At 44.6% G+C, this 22,517-nt stretch overlaps 1 protein-coding gene across 1 annotated transcript in view; it reads left to right on the forward strand.

The window, feature by feature from the left end:
• The first annotated feature begins 1,780 nt into the window (after window positions 1–1,780).
• Window positions 1,781–22,517, forward strand: part of PPIC (peptidylprolyl isomerase C) — an 85,273-nt gene continuing 64,536 nt past the window's right edge. Inside the window, exon 1 of the mRNA XM_069226918.1 lies at window positions 1,781–1,974. Coding sequence (XP_069083019.1) covers window positions 1,852–1,974 — 123 coding nt within the window. The 5' untranslated portion in view covers window positions 1,781–1,851. The remainder of the gene's footprint in view (window positions 1,975–22,517) is intronic.

Raw genomic sequence — 22,517 nt, forward strand, 5'->3', positions numbered from 1 at the left:
CTAGAGGGGGGTGGCATAAAGCACAGTAGCATATGGTTGTGTAAAGTACAGTGACAGACTGAAGTAGAGTGGAGTGGGATGAGTAGAGTGGCGAAGAGTAGAGTGGGGTATAGCAGAGTGGTGTGGAGTGGCGTAGAGTGCTGTAGAGTGGCATTGTGTGGAGTGGTGTAGGGTGGAATGGCGTAGAGTAGAGTAAGGTATAGTAGAGTGGCCTAAAGTAGAGTGCTGTGAAGTGGCATTGAGTGGAGTGAAGTGGTGTGGAGGGGAGGGGAGTGGTGAGAGTGGATTGTTGTAGAGTGCCATGGAGTGGTGTACAGTGAGTAGCATAGAGTGGTGTACAGAGGAGTAGAGTAGCGTAAAGGGGCACAGAGTAGTACAGTTGTGGGTGTAGGTAACTAAAGTGTCAATAGAGGTGACAAATATGGTGAAAGCAACATAAATAAGCTGTATGCTTGTGTTAAAAGTAGGAAAGAACATTGCAGGTCCAGGAATAATACCAAAACGGTTACAAAATAAAAAAATATTGTACTACAAAAAGATGAGGGAAAGCAAAGCTGAGACTAAACACAGGTATATAGGTGGTCCATGCTCCAGGGAGGAGCTAACACGAGAAAGGAAGGGAAGCATACAGGAGCTGAGCAATCGAAAGATTGCAAATGAAAGTGACAACGAAAACAACTAAGAGTATGCTGTGGCTGGGCTGCAAGCATACTGAACTGTAAACAATAGCCTGTTGCGCCGCGGTGGACTGTGATGCGAGCCAAGCATTCGGCTCGGGCACGGCTGCGTGTTGCACCCCTGCTGTACTTTACTTTCTCACTCGAGGCCCCAAATTGGGCATGAGGCCTCGGCGAGTTTTGGGCGCAGCACGCCCTCAATATTTCCCTGTGCACCTTCCCCCACACCCCTCACTTACATGGTGAGCCTTTTTTCTTTCCTTCTTTTCTTTTTCTTTCTTTCCTCGTGTATTTATGTGCTTCTTCAGCTACCATGTTCTTTCTTACTCCCAGCATGCCTTCTTTTTCCCTGCATGCTTGCTTTTGGCGTTCCTCCGTAGGCAGCACCGTGGCTACCAGAAAGGGCCGCACCTACCTGGGTCAAGGCAGAACCTGCAAGAATCAAGACCTTTCTGCAGTTCCAGTGGGCCAAAGACACAAACGACGAGTAGCGATAGCCTCGCAGCTCAGTACATGCACTGTTTGGGTTCCGTATAATATGTGCAGAGGAAGGATACAAATCAGCTAATCAGGAGTCTAAAAAGGCTATGCTCCAGGTGAAGGAGAAACACAAGAAGAGGAGACAAGTCATTGAATAAGAAGCAAGCAAACAGTAGTGACATTAAATAGAACCAGTGATAAGCAATGGGCGGTCTATAAGCCCACTATTAGCTCATAATAGGCATTTTACAACTAGAGCTGTCTACTAGGCTTGACCTTAAAAACAAAATCCTCCTTATTTGTTCAATTCTTCAAGTGCCCCTTTACCCCAAGGTAGAATAATGCGTTGCTGTGCATTTGCTCGCTGTCTTCTGGATCCCTATAGTCCCCACAACAAGCTGGTTTAAGTCTTTACTACTTTTTGGGAAGTTTTAAATAGCGCGAACTCGACCCGAAGGTATTGGAGCATTTCACTAAGTACCAGAAACATTACACAGGAACAGTTAGATTTAATACTTCTAAAAAGCTGGTATACAGCTACACCAGAGCTGCACTGCTCAATGGAGGTGCAGATGTGGCATATAGTAGCGCGCATGCGCGGGGTGTTGCTCTCAGAGGTTCACCGCCTCCTCCTTCTGTATCTTTCCTCCGGTATTCCTTGTCTCTGCCGCCGCTTCCTCCAGCTCCTGCAGGAATGGGCTCTTTTCTCCCCAGGAGCAACTGGGCCCCTGTGCTGCTGCTTATCCTGCCGCTCTTCCTACAGCATCCGCGGGGGGCGTGTGGCCTGAAGAAGCGGGGTCCCACCGTCACTAACAAGGTGACTACTTCTGACAGAGTTAGGGCGCCCCCTAAGAGGAGCAGAGGGGTACACCTCTGCCCTGTTCGTTGGACTGAACGTTTCGGATTTCTAGTTTGTAAGGTTGTACTTTCTTTGTAGAATTGTTGCAGTGTTATATCAGTAGTTACTTTATGGCAACTTTTCTATGGCTCTCACGCACACTTATGTGTTTTGTTTTTATTTAATTAATCGAGTCGGCCAATGCATGCATTCGTAGTTGGAGCCTGGCCGTCTGTATGTTCTTAGCTTCATGCGGCTGACTGTGCTTTGCTGGCAAGAAACCCCCGGGCTTCATGTTTTAAGGTTGCTCACAAACCGCCAACACAGCCATTGGCTGCTCGGCGTGCAGAGGTCCTCCCAGCTTCCCAAGCCCTTTTTCAGCGCACAGCTGATCATCATACTGCACCCTTCAAAGTGAATAACAAACAGCATGCATGTTTCTTACATCTTTCTGACAAGGCGTCAGCATTCTGCGTGCAAACGTCTGTGATAATGCCTGGAGCAGAACGTTTGAGTCAAGCTGCGGGCGTGTTTGGAAGGCGGTCTCAAATTCAAACATCTGCTTCCAAGGTGTCGCGCTCGCTACTGACAACTGCTGATGTGGACGAACAGTGTGCCTTGTCGGTGGATGTGAACTGTCGCGTGTGAAAACCCCGGAAATGTGCTGCTTCATCCTGCAATTCGCTGTATTTGCTGTCTGTACCGCACAACGTCCCCAGTACGGTACTATGCTATTTGCTACACAGTTTGTTCCGTTGCAACGGCAGTTAAGGGACCAGACCACAACCGTCACTGTCCCAACAGGCATAATATGTCGAGCAACTATTTTATCATGAAATTCTCTTTCTCTTTCCGCCTCCGGGCATTGCTTCGGAATAAACAGTGTGGGCACTTTATTCTGCACCTAAGCCTCCACTCGTATGTTGCGTCTAGACTTTGCTCTTATGTTTTATTGCTCCAATTTGCTGAGCGAAAGTGGATAGATACTTAGTTCACGTCGTGCATTGAAGGCATTATTTAAAAGCTTCCGTTTGAAGTCGTAACGCGCTTAGACGTTCTCACCGGCTTTTGGCGCCATAAAAATTCTGAGTTGAGTTTATTTGCTTTCAACGAAGACGTTAGGTTGGGATGCAGCCTTGGAGTGGCCGGTAGGGCAGTCAGACAGGGCCCGATGGGCTGGTCTTGAAGCCCGGTATTTGGGCTGTTTGTGGGCCTCTTTTGTGGTCTTTTGGGCCGGCTTTTACTGATGATTTCATTGATATTCAAACAAACATGGCCTGCAGCAAGCTCAAATGCATGCAGTCTTCAATACCTTGCAAAACATTTACACAGCATGTATTTACAAGTTCAAAACTGCCCCGATTAGCAGACAGGGGCCACTTTTTTAGCTACCTAATTCACTAATAAGGGCTACTTTTATTTAGGCGCCCGGCCTATTTTCTATCATAATCGACACTGTTTGAATGTTGACCCATATAGCCACGTGGTCATTGAAATACTTATGTGCTATTCTTACACTTGACCACCTCAATTAAAATATAGTGACATTTAGGCCCATATTTATACTTTTTGGCACAAACCTGCGCTAATGCAAGTTTGCGTAAAAAAGTATAGTGCTGGCTAGCGCCATTTCTAGATGCATATATTTATGGAATGGCGCTAGCTGGTGATAAGGCCCTGTTAATGTCCTAGGAAAGGACGCTAACAGTGCCAGGGAGGCGTAGGGGGAACCAGGGCTTGTGCACCAAATTAAATTATGGCACTACACTGTTTAGAGGCAAAAAAATTGCCTCTAGGCAGAGTAGCGCCATTTTCTGATGCACAAGCCCCATGGACATGGCTTCTGTCTTAGTAAAGACAGGAGCCATGCCCGCCACACCAAAGGCCATGCCCAGGGGACAAATGACTCCTGGGCATGGCTATTGACGCCAGCGCCGTGCAGGGGGCCCCCAGTCAGGGCCCCCGAGCGGTGTTGGGCAAAAAAAAATATATACTTAGCCACCCGGACTTACCTTGGATCAGTCCCCCATCCTTAGGTGACCTGGTGGGAGTAGGGGTGGGTGTGGTGTGTCCCTGGGGACAAGGAAGGGCACCTGTGGGCAATTTCCAGGGTATCTGACCATGGAAATCTGCCTACAGGTCCCCTTAGGCCTGCCCAGACACAGGCATTAAATAAGCAAGCTTAGCACTAATATTTAGGCCTTCATCCCCCAGTGCTGAATTTTAGCACAGGGGATAAATATGGCCCAAAAGCCATATTGTCCTTTTCTGGACGGGAACGCCTATGTTGCATCTCATTGACGCAAGGTAGGTTTTCCTATCCAGAAAATGACGTAAACTCCATAACTTTGGCGCCAAAGTATAAATATGGAGTTAGGTTTGCGCTGAATTAGCAGCAAAAAAATGATGCTAATTCAGCTCAAACCGAGTATAAATATGGGCCTCAGTTCCAAGAATAGTAAAAACAAATGTGTGCCACTGGTGCTGTCCAGTGCGTTTGTGGAATCAATGTGCGTGCAGGTACCTGCTTTGCACCAGCTCTTTACTTATACCAAGCAGGACTTGAAAACCTGCACCTGGTGGACTGTGTCTTTCTGGGCTATGGCCAACATTTCTTTGTACATTTTTCATAGCCTCCTACACTAGTTTCAGTGTTGCAAATTAGGCCTGCTTAGGGATGCCTACTACACAACTAACAGACCTTATTGTTATGCATCTTCTATGCCTGTCAGCTTTCCCTTGTACTTTCTTACGAAATCATGTATTGTTTGGCCACTTGGGTCATCCAGTGAGATATACTGAAAATCCTCTTTTGCTCCCAATGCTTCAACTTCCATGTTGAGCTGCTTTTGTGCCCCCTGTTTGTGATCTTGCTTTTGAGTGTTTTAACCCTCAACCTTCCTTGGCCACTTTTCAAACTTTCCTAAATTCCAATTCCTTTAGATATCAATGCCGCCCCAGTATCATGTTAAAGCCGCACAGAGCAAGAGCTGGAGAATCGATACACAAGGGAAACCCTGGTACCCCTTATGTTCAGAATTTAAACCCACGTGGCAGCTCTCGCCGATAAAAGATCACCCAGTCACTTCAAGTATTGGCTACTACTCTAGCGCCCATCCTCACACTGTGAATGGTTCCATGTATAATCATAATCCCCACACAAAAGCTGTATATGAAGCCTGTACCATGGACCAAACTGCCTGCAGGATCACTCAGTGGAACCAGCAAGGCATCCTTTTTTTCTGACTTAAGCGAGGAGATGGTATTTAAGGAGCTTCTCAACGCTGAGTATTTAAAAAAAGGTCTGTAAACACATTGTGCAGCACGTGCCAGCTGTTGCAGTTAAGGGACAGATAAAACAAAAGAGAAAGACATTGACAAAGCTAATAGGTCTGGTTTTAGCAAACCTACATTTTTTATTTATTTTTTGCAAACTATGCAAGAAGCATTAACTATGTAAAAGAAATGAAAAAGCAAAACATGATGCAGTCTAAAGATGCGGGGCAGTTGTTTCAGGAAAAAGAGTGAAAACGATTGACTGCAAAAAAAAATAAAAAAAAATATGAAATTAAGCCATAAATAAAAGTAGAAATTGGTGTACCAGCCTTGACTCTGAAGTGTACAATGTATTTAGGCAGATGTGCTTAAGCGAAATGGAGTTACTTTGAAGCGAGCCGAAGGCTGAAGTGGGCTGACCTATTCAGTGACCCTAAGTATAGTGGTATGAGGTGCAAACATGAGGCAAAGCAAATAAAATGATATATAGGAGTTGAACATGAGATTATACAGATGCAGGAGAGGGGGAAACAGAAAGACTAAAGTGTACTGCTTTACTGTAGAGACAGAAATGTTAAGGTATGCATCCTAAGAAAGGTGCGGACCTGCCAAAGAATATTGCATGCACATGGAACATAAAAGTGTACAAATGGTTCAAAAGCAAGACAACGATGAAAGCATACTAGTATTAGTTCATATAAGTACTACGAGTGAATGATATAGTAATACGTGTTATTTACACCGCTTAGGAACGACAACAAGTATTGTATGAATCACGATCACCAAAACGTTAACATTACATTTATTATATACACAAACAAAAGTCCACAGCCAAGCATGCGAGCATAGAGCATACAGGAAAACCACAAGTAAAACCTGTATGCAACATCACACTTATAAAAGCACATGTGCTATAGGGATTAGCTAAATCCTCATAATAATGCAATAACACAGAAAGATACAAGCACCAGCGCATTCCACTGAGCTAAATCCTAAAATAATTTAATCGAATTCCCTTCCACACACTGGTCAATAATAGATGAGAAGATGACTAATATGGACCCAATGTGTGACTATTATAAATAGAATCCAAGTCCTACATGGATTTAAAAAAAATGCGCTTAAAAAGCCCGCTCACCTTGGCATTTGTGTACAAGCTATTAAGGCGAACAATGTTTAATGAGCATTTGTGGTATGAGTGAAAAATAACATCTGTACTATATATACAGTGGTTAGAAATGGTGTGTTGTATGAAGTTCTATGTAACCAGACATGTTAAAATACATTTTATTTATTGTCAGAAAATATATGCATACATTAAAATCCACAGCTGAACATTCAAGCACGGAGGAAAACCAAACACTAAGATATATGTAACACAGTGAATAAATAAAAACCTATGCACTACAATCTGCGATACAAGCATGAGCTCAAATTGTCCAAAGAATACAATAGTACGAAAACATAAAAGCCCTAACACATTTCACTTTATTCGTATAAACATTTTTTTAATCTTGCACATGGATGAAAAAAATCGAATATTCTTCTAAAATCACACTGCACTGGGAGAAAAAAACAGCAAGTAAAATAAATCTAAAAAAACACTTCAATGTAAAGCATATATGGACAAAGGAAAAGTAGCCCATGAAGATTAAGAAAACACTTCAAATCTCAACAATCAATATAAATAAAAGCTAGAAATAAATTTAAAGCATAGCGCGGCAACAAAATCAAAGCAGACAAACATTAAAAATTAGAGCATTATGGCTTGAGTGCATAAAAGACTCCCACCAAATCAAGTAAGAGAAAAATAGCTTCTCCAGTAAATCCTTCGTACAGGAATGAAAACTCGCAAAAAAAATAAAAATAAGCAGAAGAACAGTTGTTTATGGCAATACAGCATGTAAATAACAGTTTACAAAATATGTTATGCATACGAACAGAAAAGTACCCCAGCAACCAGCATACATTAACAGTTTTCAGTATTACTGTAAAACTTTTAAATAAATACTTACAAAACACAAATATAATAAACATATACTGCATTAGAGAACAAAGCAAAACAGTCCACATCACAGGTGGCAAGAACACAAACCTTGCTATTCAGAGAAGTACACAGGCACTTAACAGAAGTATCACTGCCAGCTACTAATATACTAATGAAGGCCTTGTGTAGAACCAGGATATGCAAGTAAATACCAGTTGCTGTAGAGAACACATACCTTTAGATAGAAAATTTATGGCTTGGCCCAGTTGTTCATTGACATTGTAAGTAACAAATGACAAACAAAGTTTAGCTGAAAGAGACTATTCTACACATATGTGTGCCTGTTAAAATGTATCAATTTTACTTAAAACACAAGGCTACCTGACAGCCGAAGCTGTGTCTCGGCTAGACCTAAAAATGAGAACTTATTTTTTCCCTCATCTTTTAGAAATAGAATACCAGTTCTGCACGCCCTCAGTTTTAAGATGATAAGATCCGATTGACAGTGTCAGAGGGGGAAGAGTCGCTGTTGTCTTAATTGGGCACCCACCTTAACCTAATACAATTCTGAAGGCAGAACAGAGGCCTGCCACTTTTCCACAGTAGAAGGTTGAGCGTCCCGCTGTGCTTCTACAGTCACAAGGAAGAGCTTTTTTTCGTTTAAGGTGTTTCCTGCTTTTTCTTCACAGCGGTTCCCCAGCATACCCCTGCTCCTTTTCTTAACCTCATCTTCACCTTGCACTGCCTGCTGTATATCTGTAGACATAATAACCAAGACTAGGACTTATATGCAGCCAGTATCCTAACTCAGCATTTCAGTTCTAGAATGAGTTGTGCTGTCAGTTGCACTTTTTGCCTCTGGAACCCCATGTCAAATTCCTCCTGAGGTCTGGAACAATATTTTAAGAAACCTCTGGTTTATTGCCCGTCTTTCCAAGAGACGTCTTGTGTTGTCCTAAATAATACATTGTTTCCTTTTGTTTTGAGATACTAAGTGCTGCAGCTATCAGGTTTCTCCCACAAGGCTCCCAGCCACTTGGACAGAAAATAGCAATGGCGAATGAGGGGTGCACCAGTAACACACATGGTTTTACAATACCAGGAAGCTACATCTTCAGATTGTGGCAACAACCTTCAAGGATTGAGACAAGGGAAAATTGCTAATCTTCCAGTTGGCAGTGACATAAGTTGCCTCAAAAGATTTTAGATTTGTGGCATACAACCTGGTACCATATAGCAGAATCCTATTTTGTGATTTCTGTAACTTTCAAGCTTATTAAGCAGTTATTTGCCCCTCTCCAACCATCTGCAACAAAGTGATCACAAGCAACTATCATTGAATTTGCTTCAAGGGACCTGTAGTGTCATTTCAGAGTTCCTTTACTGATTTGTGTTTATGAATGGTTTTCTGTAAGAAGATTCTTCTAATTCTTACCAGTCATAGTACCCCGATAATGATATGCCTGTACGCCTCCTGTGTTGCATGCTCTGTAATGCCTAATTAAGTAACTTCCATCATAAAAGTACTAGTTAATTTGCTTCTAAATTAACCAAAACCCCTAGCCCTTGAGGCATTTCTCGAGAGAACAGAGCAAATCTGGACAACTTTCACAAACATCACATTATCATTTTTAGATTAGAGTTGCATAAATATGCATTCTTCTTTCAGAAAACTTGCTTTTGGAATATATTCTGAAAAAATGCAATATCAAATTACAGTGTATGTTTTCTTCTACTTCTGTTCTGAATCTATTGCAAGTAAAATACCTTTGATATATTGGTGGTACTACTGTACAAGTAAAAATAAAACCTAAGTCGTGTTTTTTTAATTTTTTTATAGGAAAAAACAAAAAGGAAATGAGTTTAAGTGGAAGTTAAATAATTGCGCATTAGAAAAAGCCACAAAATATTGTTATTGTTACTTGGGGTAACCGTTTCTAGTAATGTGACTTTTAAAACTCATATTGAATCAATGATAAGATGGGCTCATATAGCCGCTGAGCCTCTGTTTAAATTGAATAGTAGTAGGGGGGTACAAGTATATTGAATTTTTTAAAGGATAGCTATGAATTAAATATTGTGGAGCTACTTTATATGCAGAAAGGTTTAAATAAAATACAATGGAAACAAATCTTCATATGGAAATGCTGGTTGAGCCTGACACATTGACTATAGAGAAAAGATTAAGGTTACTTTGGGTCTGACTAGTATGAAAAATATAGATATTTCTTAAGGGTACATCCATTCTGGGGGAAAATAGACCTCTCAAATGAAGTTATGGTTCGGTAGATGATGAAACAATATCTGAATTCACAACAGAAAGGTTTTTGGCAGGAGAACCTAAAATTTATTCTAAAGAAGCTAGAGCTGAATAAAGAATAGATGTTGGAAAATGGGTTATTGGTAGGGCAGGTAGGTACCTACACCTAGCAACAAGCCACAAACCTCCACAAAAGTACAGTTAGGTCTCAGTAAATTAATCCCAGCTCTACCCTTGGTAGCTTGGCATCGAGCGTCAAGGCTTAACTTAGGAGACAAAGTGTAAAGCATTCAGATATCACAAAACAGTAATTAAATAAAACACAGGAAACAGTTTAAAAATCCAAAACCAATTTATAAAAATAGCTTATATTTTTATCTTTAAAATGACACAAAAACGATTAAAATCGGTTCAGGGGAACCGGAGATATGAATTTTTAAAGTATTATTATTTTCTAGCGCTTAGAAACAAAAAGCGCCAATCGGGTCATCTGGTTGCACCAGGACCGGGGCAAAGTCAAACTTTCAGGCCGACCGCGATGGAGCCCTGCTCGGCTACAGGTCGCGGGAGGCCTCGGTTAAAAAGTTACCTTCTGACTTAGTCTTTATTTTGAAGTTTTTCTTCACCGGGACGAACCTGCCAGTTGGATCCGACCTCCTGGAGCCCTTGTCCGGATACGCGAAGTCGGTTTCCTCGGTGGTGATTTTTACCTTCGGACTTAGTCGTTTTTTCGAGATGAAAATCCTTCGACCGGGGTAAACCTGGATCTTGATCCGACGTCCGTGGAGCCCTTCTCGGATACGATGGCTGGAAGGTCCCGGTCAACTTTTTACGTTCGGACTTAGTCTCTTTTTTGGATGTTTTTCTTTACCGGGACGAACCACGAAGTCAGGCCGGGTCGCGGTTGAGGCAAGCCGGCTAGAATTTCCGCGTCGGGTCGGTCACTTTATGGAGCTTTTTTCCAAAAATTCTCCAATCTTTTCCAAACTTCTGGGGCTTCACCCAGATGTTCTTTTAAGGTTCTTTTGGGGTCCACAGCTCACCCCAAGGGTCCAGGAGTTCTGTGATGGTCCTTGGGGGTGCGGACTTCAACTCCCAGAGTGCACCTGGCGCAAACTCCTTTTTGACCACTGGACAGTGGTCAGCTGGTCGCTTCTTTCAGGAGTTGGTGCAGGGGACTCTGGTTAGCAATTTTTCACCTGTAGCAAACAGGGAGTCCCTCCTTGAACCAGTTGAAGCCAGGCAAAGTCCTTCTTGTGGTGAAGCCCAAGTGTGCAGCTGGTGCAGTCCTTCTGAGTGCAGGGTCCAGGTGCAGGCCAGGGGTCCAGCAGGGCAGTCCTTCTTCTTCCTTAGTTCCTTTCTTGTTGAATTCTGGAGGGGATCTGAGGCGTGGGTGCAGGTCTGCCAGTTTTATCCTTGCTCCTGGGTGAAAAGCAGGGGGGCCCTGATTCTCCAATCAGGGACAGGGTCGTCCCCCTGTGATGACCACTTCCTGGGAAGTGTGGCAAAAATCCATCCCAGAAGGCAACAGTCTCTAAAAATCCAAAATGGATGAATCTGATTTTTGGAGGAGAGATCTGGCTGAGCCCACCCACTGGTGTGGCTAAAAATCATAAACACACCCCTCTCCTGCCCTCTCCTAATCTAATCAAGGGGGCACCTAGCTGTCTGGGGTTGCAGGATGTGGGGGTGTTGCTGGGTGCTGCAAATGTCCTTCTCTGCCTTTGAAGACCAGTTTGGCAGCCCTCCCCCTTCCTGCTTCCCCATCTGCTGAGGGGAGATTCTCTCCCCCAAGCACATTCCTTTGTGTGAAGTCAGGCCACTTCACACCTCATTAAAGTAGCCTGGCAGAAGCTGCTGCAGGCTGGCCAATCAGAGCACAGCAGCAAAAACAATGCAGAGCTGAAATTGGCAACTTTTTAGGTAAAGTCTAAACTTTTTACCTGCACTAGTTATATTAAATCCAACAACTGGAAGTTGTGGGATTTATTATAACAATCAATTTGATACCAAATTCTTGGTATGTAACATTTAAGGAGACTTTAAAATTTTAAATAAAGTCTGCCCATTCTAGCCTATGAAGGCCATTTACTTCAATGAGGGAAAAACGAATTTGGCTGTTTTTACCTCACCAGGGCTTATAAATCTATTTTTATAAAGTCCCTGCTTATAGTTACATGGCACCCAGCCCTAGGGGCACATAGGGCACACCTTAGGGGTGACTTATATGTAAAAATAAGGTAGTTTAAGACTTTGGAAGTACCTTTAATTCCAAAGTCGAATTTGCATATAACTTTAATTTAAAAGCAGCCAGCAAGGCAGGCTTGCTTTTAAAATGACACTGGGCACCTCAGCAATGCACCTAGGTGTGCACCACCTATGCTGTGGTCCCTAAACCTACATGCCCTACCATATACTAGGGACTTATAGGTAGGTTAACTTAGCCAATTATAATTAGCCTAATTTGCATATCCATTTTACACAGAGCACAGGCCCTGGGACTGGTTAGCAGTACCCAGGGCACAGCCAAGAGTCAGTAACCACCAGTACCTATCCAGAAAGAGTGGGGGTGATCAGGCAAAAAAAAAGGACTTTCCTACACTGCCCCCCCCCAGATGAAAGGTGATGGGTACTAACCTACACCCTGGTAGTCCTCATCAGCTAAGTGGAAAAACCTGGAAAGGCCATCTGCATTGGCATGAGCAGTCCCAGGTCTGTGCTCCACTGTGAAGTCCATCCCCTGTAGGGAAATGGACCACCTTAACAGTTTTGGGTTCTCCCCCCTCATCTGCATCAACCATCTGAGAGGTCTGTGGTCAGTTTGTACACGGAAGTGAGTGCCAAACAAGTAAGGCCTCAACTTCTTCAGGGACCAAACCACAGCAAAGGCCTCCCTCTCAATGGCACTCCATTTCTTCTCTCTGGGGAGTAGTCGCCTGCTGATGAAGGCAACTGGGTGATCATGGCCCTCTTCATTAACTTGTGCTAACACTGCCCCAATCCCTTCCTCTGAAGCATCTGTTTGCACTACAAACTCCTTGCTATAGTCAGGGGCCAGTAACACTGGTGCTGAACACATAGCCTGTTTTAGGGTGTCAAAAGCTTTTTGACACTCTGGGGTCCAAATGACCTTCTTGGGTTGTTTCTTGGAGGTAAGCTCAGTCAGAGGGGCCACTATGGTCCCAAAATTCTGAACAAACCTCCTGTAATACCCAGTCAGGCCAAGAAAGGCCCTGACCTGAGTCTGGGTTTTTGGAGCCTCCCAATCCAGGATAGTCTGGATCTTGGGCTGGAGAGGTTGTACATGGCCTCCACCAACAAGGTGGCCCAGGTACACAACATAACTTTGCCCTATCTGGCACTTGCTTGCCTTGATAGTCAGGCCTGCTTGAAGCAGGGCCTGAAGCACTTCCTTCAGGTGGACCAGGTGGTCCCTCCAGGTGGAACTAAATACAGCTATATCATCTAGATAAGCTGCACTAAAAGATTCCAACCCAGATAGGACTCTATTCACCAACCGTTGGAAGGTGGCAGGAGCATTTTTCATCCCAAAGGGCATCACCTTGAACTGAAAGTGGCCCTCTGGTGTGGAAAATGCTGACCTCTCCTTGGCTCTTGGACTTAAGGCAATCTGCCAATATCCTGAGGTCAGATCAAATGTGCTCAGGAATTTGGCAGCCCCCAACCTGTCAATGAGCTCATCAGCTCTAGGTATGGGGTGAGCGTCAGTCCTAGTGACTGCATTTAGACCTCTGTAGTCCACACAGAATCTTAATTCTTTCTTCCCACCTTGGGGACTAGCTTTGGGCACCAGTACCACTGGACTGGACCAAGGACTATCAGAGTGCTCAATTACCCTCAGATCCAACATCTTAGCCACTTCAGCTTTGATGTTGGCCTTGACCTGGTCAGACAGCCTGTACAGCTTGTTCTTGACAGGCAAGCTGTCACCAGTGTCAACATCATGGACACACCAATTGGTGAGTCCAGGGGTCAGGGAGAACAGACTAGCAAACTGTCCCAAGACTTGCTTACAGTCTTGTTGTTGCTGATCTGTCAGTTTGGGAGAGAGTACCACTCCCTCCACTGACCCATCTTTTTCTTTTGAGGACAGGAGGTCTGGCAGAGGTTCACCCTCCTCCTCCTTCCCTTCATCAGTGACCATCAGCATGGTCATGTCTGCCCTGTCCTGGTGGGGTTTCATCCTATTAACATGCAGGATCCTGTGAGGATTCCTGGGGGTGCCAAGGTCCACCAAGTAGGTGACCTCACCTTTTTTTTCTAGGATTGGATAGGGCCCAGTCCATTTGGCCTGTAGTGCCCTAGGAGCCATGGGCTCCAAAACCCACACCAGCTGTCCTGGGTGATACTCAGGCATGGTAGCCTTTTGATCATGCCAGAGCTTCATGAGCTCCTGACTGGCCTCCAGGTTCCTGCTTGCCTTCTTCATATACTCAGCCATGCGAGACCGCAGGCCTAGTACATAATCAAGCACATTCTCCTTGGCTTCCTTGAGAGGCTTTTCCCAAGACTCTCTCACCAAGCACAATGGGCCTCTTACAGGGTGCCCAAACAGTAACTCAAAGGGGCTGAATCCAACCCCCTTCTGTGGCACTTCCCTGTAGGCAAACAGCAGGCATGGGAGGAGGACATCCCATCTCCTCCTGAGTTTGTCAGACAAACCCATGATCATGCCCTTCAGGGTCTTATTGAATCTTTCCACTAGACCATTGGTCTGTGGATGGTAGGGTGTGCTGAACTTATAAGTAACACCACACTCCTCCCACATGGCTTTCAGATAGGCTGACATAAAGTTTGTGCCCCTATCTGAGACCACCTCCTTTGGGAATCCCACTCTGGTGAACACACCAAGTAGGGCCCTAGCCACTGTGGGTGCAGTGATTGTCCGGAGGGGTATTGCCTCAGGGTACCTGGTGGCATGGTCCACTACCACCACAATGTACCTGTTACCTGAAGCAGTTGGTGGGTCTAGGGGACCAACAATGTCAATCCCCACCCTCTCAAAGGGAGTCCCAACCACTGGCAGTGGAATTAAGGGAGCCTTTGACTTGCCCCCTGTCTTGCCACTGGCTTGACAGGTGACACAGGAGCTGCAAAACTCCTTGACTTTTTCGGACATTTCTGGCCAAAAAAAATGGTTGACCAGCCTGTTCCAGGTCTTGGTCTGTCCCAAATGACCAGCTAAGGGGATATCATGGCTTAAGGTAAGGAGGAATTCTCTATACTTTTGGGGGACCACTACTCTCCTAGTAGCCCCTTCTTTGAGGGTCCTAGCCTCAGTGTAGAGAACTCCATCCTCCCAGTAAACCTTGTGGGTACCACTGGTATCCCCTTGTTCTTGCCTGGCAGCAGTCTGCCTCAGGCCCTCAAGAGTGGGACACTCTCTTTGTCCCTGGCACAAATCTTCTCTGGTGGGCCCACCTGCCCCTTGCAGTTCTGCCAAGTCAGGCAGAGTTTGCAGGGAAGGTGTCTCTCCCTCAGAGTTCAGATCCTCCCCCTCAGGGTTGGATTCTTCCTGACCCTCTGTACTTGTTGGGGCTGGCAAGCCAGACCCAGTGCTCTTTCTCTTTTTCTTGGAGGCTTGGCCCATTGTTCCAGGGTCCAAGTGTCCAGCATTTCCCTGTTGTGCTGCCTGTGACCTGGTCACAGCACACACCCATTCAGGGAGATCCAGCATCTTTGCATGGACCCTTCTCTCCACTTCTGACCATTCAGATGCTTCAAGATCATTTCCCAGTAGACACTCTACTGGGAGGGCAGGAGCTACAGCTACTTTTTTAGGGCCAGTCACACCTCCCCATTCCAGACTCACCATAGCCATGGGATGGAGTTTGGTTCTGCTATCTGCATAAGTCACCTGGTGGAAGACACCAGGTAAGACCTGCTCTGGAGAAACCAGCTTTTCTGTGACCATTGTCACACTGGCTCCTGTATCTCTCAGAGCTTCCACTTCAGTCCCATTGACTTTAGGCCTCTGCCTATACCTCTGCATGATGGGAGGTAAGGTGGCCATAGTTGCAATGTCCACCCCACCCACGGATACTAAGGTGACTTCAGTGTACCCTGATTCCACCCCTGGGCCAACTTCCACCCCCAACCCTACACTAGCAATCCCCTGGGATTGCCCACCAGTGGGGGGCTTCTTGGTGCAGATAGCATCTCCTCTTTTATGTCCTGGCTGATAACAGTCAAAACACTTGCCGGCCTTAGCAAGCTCCTGAAACCTTCCTGCTTTAGCAGGATCAAAATTCTTTCCCTGATACCCTTTCCCTTTAGAAGTGAATTGGCTCGGGGCTCCCCCTCCCTGAGAAGTTTTTGGGGACTCTTGTGAGGACTCTTTGGGTTTTTTGTCATCTTTCCCCTGGTTCTTCCCCTGAGAAGAACCATGTCCTCCCTTTTTCTGATCACCCCCTGGGGGTCTCTGGTTAACTCTAGTTCTTAACCAGTCATCTGCTGCCTCCCCCAGCTCTCTGGGGTTGGTCAACCTAGAGTCTACTAGATACTGGCGGAGCCTCTCTTGGACACAATTAGTTAGAAGGTGCTCCCTCATAATCAAATTGTACAGCCCCTCAAAGGTACTTACCCTGTTGCCCTGTATCCAGCCCTCCAGTGCTTTCACTGAAATGTCCACAAAGTCCACCCAGGACTGGGTGCTTGTCTTTTGGGTGTCCCTAAACTTAAGCCTATACTGCTCTGGGGTTAGACCAAACTTCTTAGTCAAGCAACTCTTCATACTGGGGTATGAGTCTGCATCCTCCCCACTCATGGTTAGGAGCCTATCCCTCCCAGAGTTGGGAACTAACTCCCAAAGGAGTGAACCCCAGTACTGAGGCTTGACTTTCCTCATCTGGAGGGCCCTCTCAAAGGCCCCCAGCCACTTATCAATGTCATCCCCCTCTACATAGGCAGGAACCACCCCTTTGGGTAATCTGGGGGCAAAACCCCCACCCAGGGACACCTCAGTTTCTTTCTCGCTGCTTCCATCTTTTTTTTCTTTGCTTGCCCACTTCTTTTTTTCTACGGCAAGCTTATCTGCCTCCAAAGCTATGTAGGCTAGCTGGGCTTCCAGCTCTCTCTCCCTGATGGATGGGTTCTCTCCTCCTGAAAGGACCCTCTTTCTACCACTAGCTTTGGGTCTACCCCTAGTGACTGTGTCCAGTGAGGACCGTTCCTCCTCTTCCTCACTTGGGGTCTGATGCCTTTCCTCCCCTGAATGGTTAGAGTTAGCATCATCTTCTTTTGGTTCCTCCTCTGGAGCTTCCTCTGTCTCTACCTCTTGGGCCTCAGCCCATGCTGTCAGGGATTTAATCAGGATTTCCTTCCTGAGATTAGTGGTTGCAGGCAACCCCCTCTCAATACACAACCCCCTAAGCTGGACTACTGTCAGTGTGGGTAGGCTAGCCAGATCAAGCTCCATGGTTCCCTAGTTTTGTGTCAACAAAAAACTTTTTGCAAAAATTGGAAACAAGAATTTAGAAAAATTACAAAAATTCAATAATTGAAATTAATCCAAATTAATTTTTAAAAAAAAATTAAAATTAAAAATTTAAAACAATTTTTGCACTAGGACAATTTAAAGGATTTTTAATTTGTTTTATCTAAAACTGTAACGTGATATTGAACACAAGTACAGGATCCCGTCGCTGCTTCCAATTATGTTGGAAAATGGGTTATTGGTAGGGCAGGTAGGTACCTACACCTAGCAACAAGCCACAAACCTCCACAAAAGTACAGTTAGGTCTCAGTAAATTAATCCCAGCTCTACCCTTGGTAGCTTGGCATCGAGCGTCAAGGCTTAACTTAGGAGACAAAGTGTAAAGCATTCAGATATCACAAAACAGTAATTAAATAAAACACAGGAAACAGTTTAAAAATCCAAAACCAATTTATAAAAATAGCTTATATTTTTATCTTTAAAATGACACAAAAACGATTAAAATCGGTTCAGGGGAACCGGAGATATGAATTTTTAAAGTATTATTATTTTCTAGCGCTTAGAAACAAAAAGCGCCAATCGGGTCATCTGGTTGCACCAGGACCGGGGCAAAGTCAAACTTTCAGGCCGACCGCGATGGAGCCCTGCTCGGCTACAGGTCGCGGGAGGCCTCGGTTAAAAAGTTACCTTCTGACTTAGTCTTTATTTTGAAGTTTTTCTTCACCGGGACGAACCTGCCAGTTGGATCCGACCTCCTGGAGCCCTTGTCCGGATACGCGAAGTCGGTTTCCTCGGTGGTGATTTTTACCTTCGGACTTAGTCGTTTTTTCGAGATGAAAATCCTTCGACCGGGGTAAACCTGGATCTTGATCCGACGTCCGTGGAGCCCTTCTCGGATACGATGGCTGGAAGGTCCCGGTCAACTTTTTACGTTCGGACTTAGTCTCTTTTTTGGATGTTTTTCTTTACCGGGACGAACCACGAAGTCAGGCCGGGTCGCGGTTGAGGCAAGCCGGCTAGAATTTCCGCGTCGGGTCGGTCACTTTATGGAGCTTTTTTCCAAAAATTCTCCAATCTTTTCCAAACTTCTGGGGCTTCACCCAGATGTTCTTTTAAGGTTCTTTTGGGGTCCACAGCTCACCCCAAGGGTCCAGGAGTTCTGTGATGGTCCTTGGGGGTGCGGACTTCAACTCCCAGAGTGCACCTGGCGCAAACTCCTTTTTGACCACTGGACAGTGGTCAGCTGGTCGCTTCTTTCAGGAGTTGGTGCAGGGGACTCTGGTTAGCAATTTTTCACCTGTAGCAAACAGGGAGTCCCTCCTTGAACCAGTTGAAGCCAGGCAAAGTCCTTCTTGTGGTGAAGCCCAAGTGTGCAGCTGGTGCAGTCCTTCTGAGTGCAGGGTCCAGGTGCAGGCCAGGGGTCCAGCAGGGCAGTCCTTCTTCTTCCTTAGTTCCTTTCTTGTTGAATTCTGGAGGGGATCTGAGGCGTGGGTGCAGGTCTGCCAGTTTTATCCTTGCTCCTGGGTGAAAAGCAGGGGGGCCCTGATTCTCCAATCAGGGACAGGGTCGTCCCCCTGTGATGACCACTTCCTGGGAAGTGTGGCAAAAATCCATCCCAGAAGGCAACAGTCTCTAAAAATCCAAAATGGATGAATCTGATTTTTGGAGGAGAGATCTGGCTGAGCCCACCCACTGGTGTGGCTAAAAATCATAAACACACCCCTCTCCTGCCCTCTCCTAATCTAATCAAGGGGGCACCTAGCTGTCTGGGGTTGCAGGATGTGGGGGTGTTGCTGGGTGCTGCAAATGTCCTTCTCTGCCTTTGAAGACCAGTTTGGCAGCCCTCCCCCTTCCTGCTTCCCCATCTGCTGAGGGGAGATTCTCTCCCCCAAGCACATTCCTTTGTGTGAAGTCAGGCCACTTCACACCTCATTAAAGTAGCCTGGCAGAAGCTGCTGCAGGCTGGCCAATCAGAGCACAGCAGCAAAAACAATGCAGAGCTGAAATTGGCAACTTTTTAGGTAAAGTCTAAACTTTTTACCTGCACTAGTTATATTAAATCCAACAACTGGAAGTTGTGGGATTTATTATAACAATCAATTTGATACCAAATTCTTGGTATGTAACATTTAAGGAGACTTTAAAATTTTAAATAAAGTCTGCCCATTCTAGCCTATGAAGGCCATTTACTTCAATGAGGGAAAAACGAATTTGGCTGTTTTTACCTCACCAGGGCTTATAAATCTATTTTTATAAAGTCCCTGCTTATAGTTACATGGCACCCAGCCCTAGGGGCACATAGGGCACACCTTAGGGGTGACTTATATGTAAAAATAAGGTAGTTTAAGACTTTGGAAGTACCTTTAATTCCAAAGTCGAATTTGCATATAACTTTAATTTAAAAGCAGCCAGCAAGGCAGGCTTGCTTTTAAAATGACACTGGGCACCTCAGCAATGCACCTAGGTGTGCACCACCTATGCTGTGGTCCCTAAACCTACATGCCCTACCATATACTAGGGACTTATAGGTAGGTTAACTTAGCCAATTATAATTAGCCTAATTTGCATATCCATTTTACACAGAGCACAGGCCCTGGGACTGGTTAGCAGTACCCAGGGCACAGCCAAGAGTCAGTAACCACCAGTACCTATCCAGAAAGAGTGGGGGTGATCAGGCAAAAAAAAGGACTTTCCTACAATAGAGGTTTGTTTTTAATAATTAGAAAAGATCAAAAGCCCTAATTAAGTTTAGTTGGGGAGCCAAATACATGATAAGGAAACAATTAAGATGAAGGATAAATATGTGGCTATAGGTAACACAGCTATACTAGTGTTACCACAAACATACTTCATAAAAATCCAGTCAGTTGAAAGAAGGAGGCGGGTGCTAAAGTTGAGACTAGGCCAAATAGACTATTGAGTTAAGGGAGCATTGGGGGAGAAAAGTAACAACAGATACTATTTGTCCATTGTGTAAAATGGGACATAGAATGCTTATTCATATTTTATTATTTTGTTCTGTTTTACATTTTTTAATCAGAGATATACTGCTACTATTTTTTTTTTTAAGTGAATATTCAGAGAGTATGTGATTGAAAGGCATATTAATGATGTGGGGTCATGTAGCTATGCAATAAATACACCGGGTACATTTTTCTATAATATTTGAGAAAGTGATGGAAAATGGTGGACATTTATAAAATAGCTGTATTCATTTAATTGAGAAATTTGCTGTTAGCCACTGTTCAAAACATTGATATCTGGGTAAATATATGATTTAAAGAAATATGGGATGAAAGGTGAGGATGTATAACTAGGTAATACGTTGAAAAAGTAATTTTAACAATAGTTGGAAAATGAGGAAAATTGTATATTTATAAGCATTTTGTATATATGTGTCCTTTTATATTTGTATCACCTATTTTGCCAGAACCCACACTTAATAAATTTGACTTAATATGTTAGTTTGATTAGAGTTTTCTAGTATGTACAACACAGACCTCAGGCTCAATTGGTATACATTGCGTGGCTGACAGATTTATAGACACATTGGAAGGATTAATTAAATATTACAGTAGCTTGGCAGTGTGTGTACAGTCACAATACCAGGAAGCTACATCTTCAGATTGTGGCAACAACCTTCAGGGATTGAGACAAGTGAGAAGTGGAGTTTAACTAATTGCACATTAAAAAAGCCACAAAATATTGTTACTTAGGGGAAACCATTTCTAGTAATGTGACTTTTAAAAATCATATTGAATTCAGGGCTCGGAAAAATCGACTGACCTCTCCCTATGGTGAGTTTTATTTTAGGAGGTTGATCTATTTTTAGATTCCACTCCACCCTTCTGGCAAGTGGACAAAGAACAGGTGTTCTGTGCAGTCAGAAACTGAATGAGCAATTATGATGCTTTTAAATAGTATTCTTGTCACATTTGCTCTGTGTTCAGAGACAGAGGTCAAAAGCCAGTTTGTCTTCTTAGGATGCAAATACTTTTCTTTGTAACTGCAGAGTTCCAGGATTGTGTAAGGTGAACTATCTGACCTATGTGAAATGAAAGGCTTTTGGTATCACGTTTTTCCTAATACACAACATTTATATAACTAAGTCAGCTTTACAAACATTTCAAAATATATTTCTGTAGCTGTGAAATAAATTTTTTTGTACTTCTGTGTGATGAAAAAAAATGTGTAATAGGATGAAAAAAAGTCAGGACACTTTACTTGATGATGTGCAAATGATAAATGTTTTCTGAAAGCCAGTTTTCACAGATTATTGTTAATACACTATGAGGGTCATTCTGACCCTGGCGGCCGGTGGCCGCCAGGGCCACCGACCACGGGAGCACCGCCAACAGGCTGGCGGTGCTCCAACGAGCATTCTGACCGCGGCGGTTCAGCCGCGGTCAGAAGCGGAATGTCAGCGGCCTCCCGCCGACTTTCCGCTGCTCGTGTGAATCCTCCATGGCTGACCCCCCCTACCGCCATCCTGTTCATGGTGGGAAAGCCCCCATGAACAGGATGGCGGTAGGGGGGGTCGCGGGGCCCCTGGGGGCCCCTGCCGTGCCCATGCCAACGGCATGGGCACGGCAGGGGCCCCCGTAAAAGGGCCCCGCAAAGTATTTCAGTGACTGCCTTGCAGACACTGAAATACGCGACGGGTGCCACTGCACCCGTCGCACCTTCCCACTCCGCCGGCTCGATTACGAGCCGGCATCCTCGTGGGAAGGTCGTTTTCCCCTGGGCTGGCGGGCAGTTTTTCAGCAACCGCCCGCCAGCCCAGGGGAAAACTTGTAATACCCGCCGCGGTCTTTTGACCGCGGCACGGTATTTCGGAGGGGGGAATTCTGGCGGGCGGCCTCCGCCGCCCGCCAACATTGGAATGACCCCCTATATAGTTTTATCAGTAAAGCTGCAAATTAGTGGGAGGGTTTTTGGACATTTCTTGTAAATTTACTGTCTGTAGATGATCATGCTTTAGTAATATATTTATTAAAAGTGAGTATTCAAACATAAACTGAGAAACACTCCTGCCTTGATGGCAAAGCTGTTAGTAAACTAAGAGGCAAGTCATGCATGGATCATGTGTACCCTATTTGTGGGCTAGATTTATAATATATGGTGCAAACCTTTAGTGTATTTAATCAAACAAAGGAGGATTTTGTTTTACAGCAGAAATGCTGAACTCACACATTTGAAGCTGCACTTATATGTAAGAATAAAGAAAAAGGCGACTGTAAAATTCAATATTTGGCTAGGATCACACAATTTGAGACCCGTTTCAGGGTGAAGTACATTACCGTTAAATCGAGTAGATTATTCAAGCTACACGACGGGCAGATCTAGTAACATTTCAATGATTTTTCGAGGCGTGGAATCTATAATGAGCTAGACTCAAATACTCCCTGAGGCTCTGGGTAAATTAAATAGAGTATGGGATACAAGTATATTGAAGTTTTAAAGGATAGCTATGAATGACATATTGTGGGACTACTTCATATAGCAACATTTTATATTTATAAGTGTTTTGTATATCTCCTTTT

This window comes from Pleurodeles waltl, chromosome 1_1, assembly GCF_031143425.1.
Source record: "Pleurodeles waltl isolate 20211129_DDA chromosome 1_1, aPleWal1.hap1.20221129, whole genome shotgun sequence".
Classification (NCBI taxonomy): domain Eukaryota; kingdom Metazoa; phylum Chordata; class Amphibia; order Caudata; family Salamandridae; genus Pleurodeles; species Pleurodeles waltl.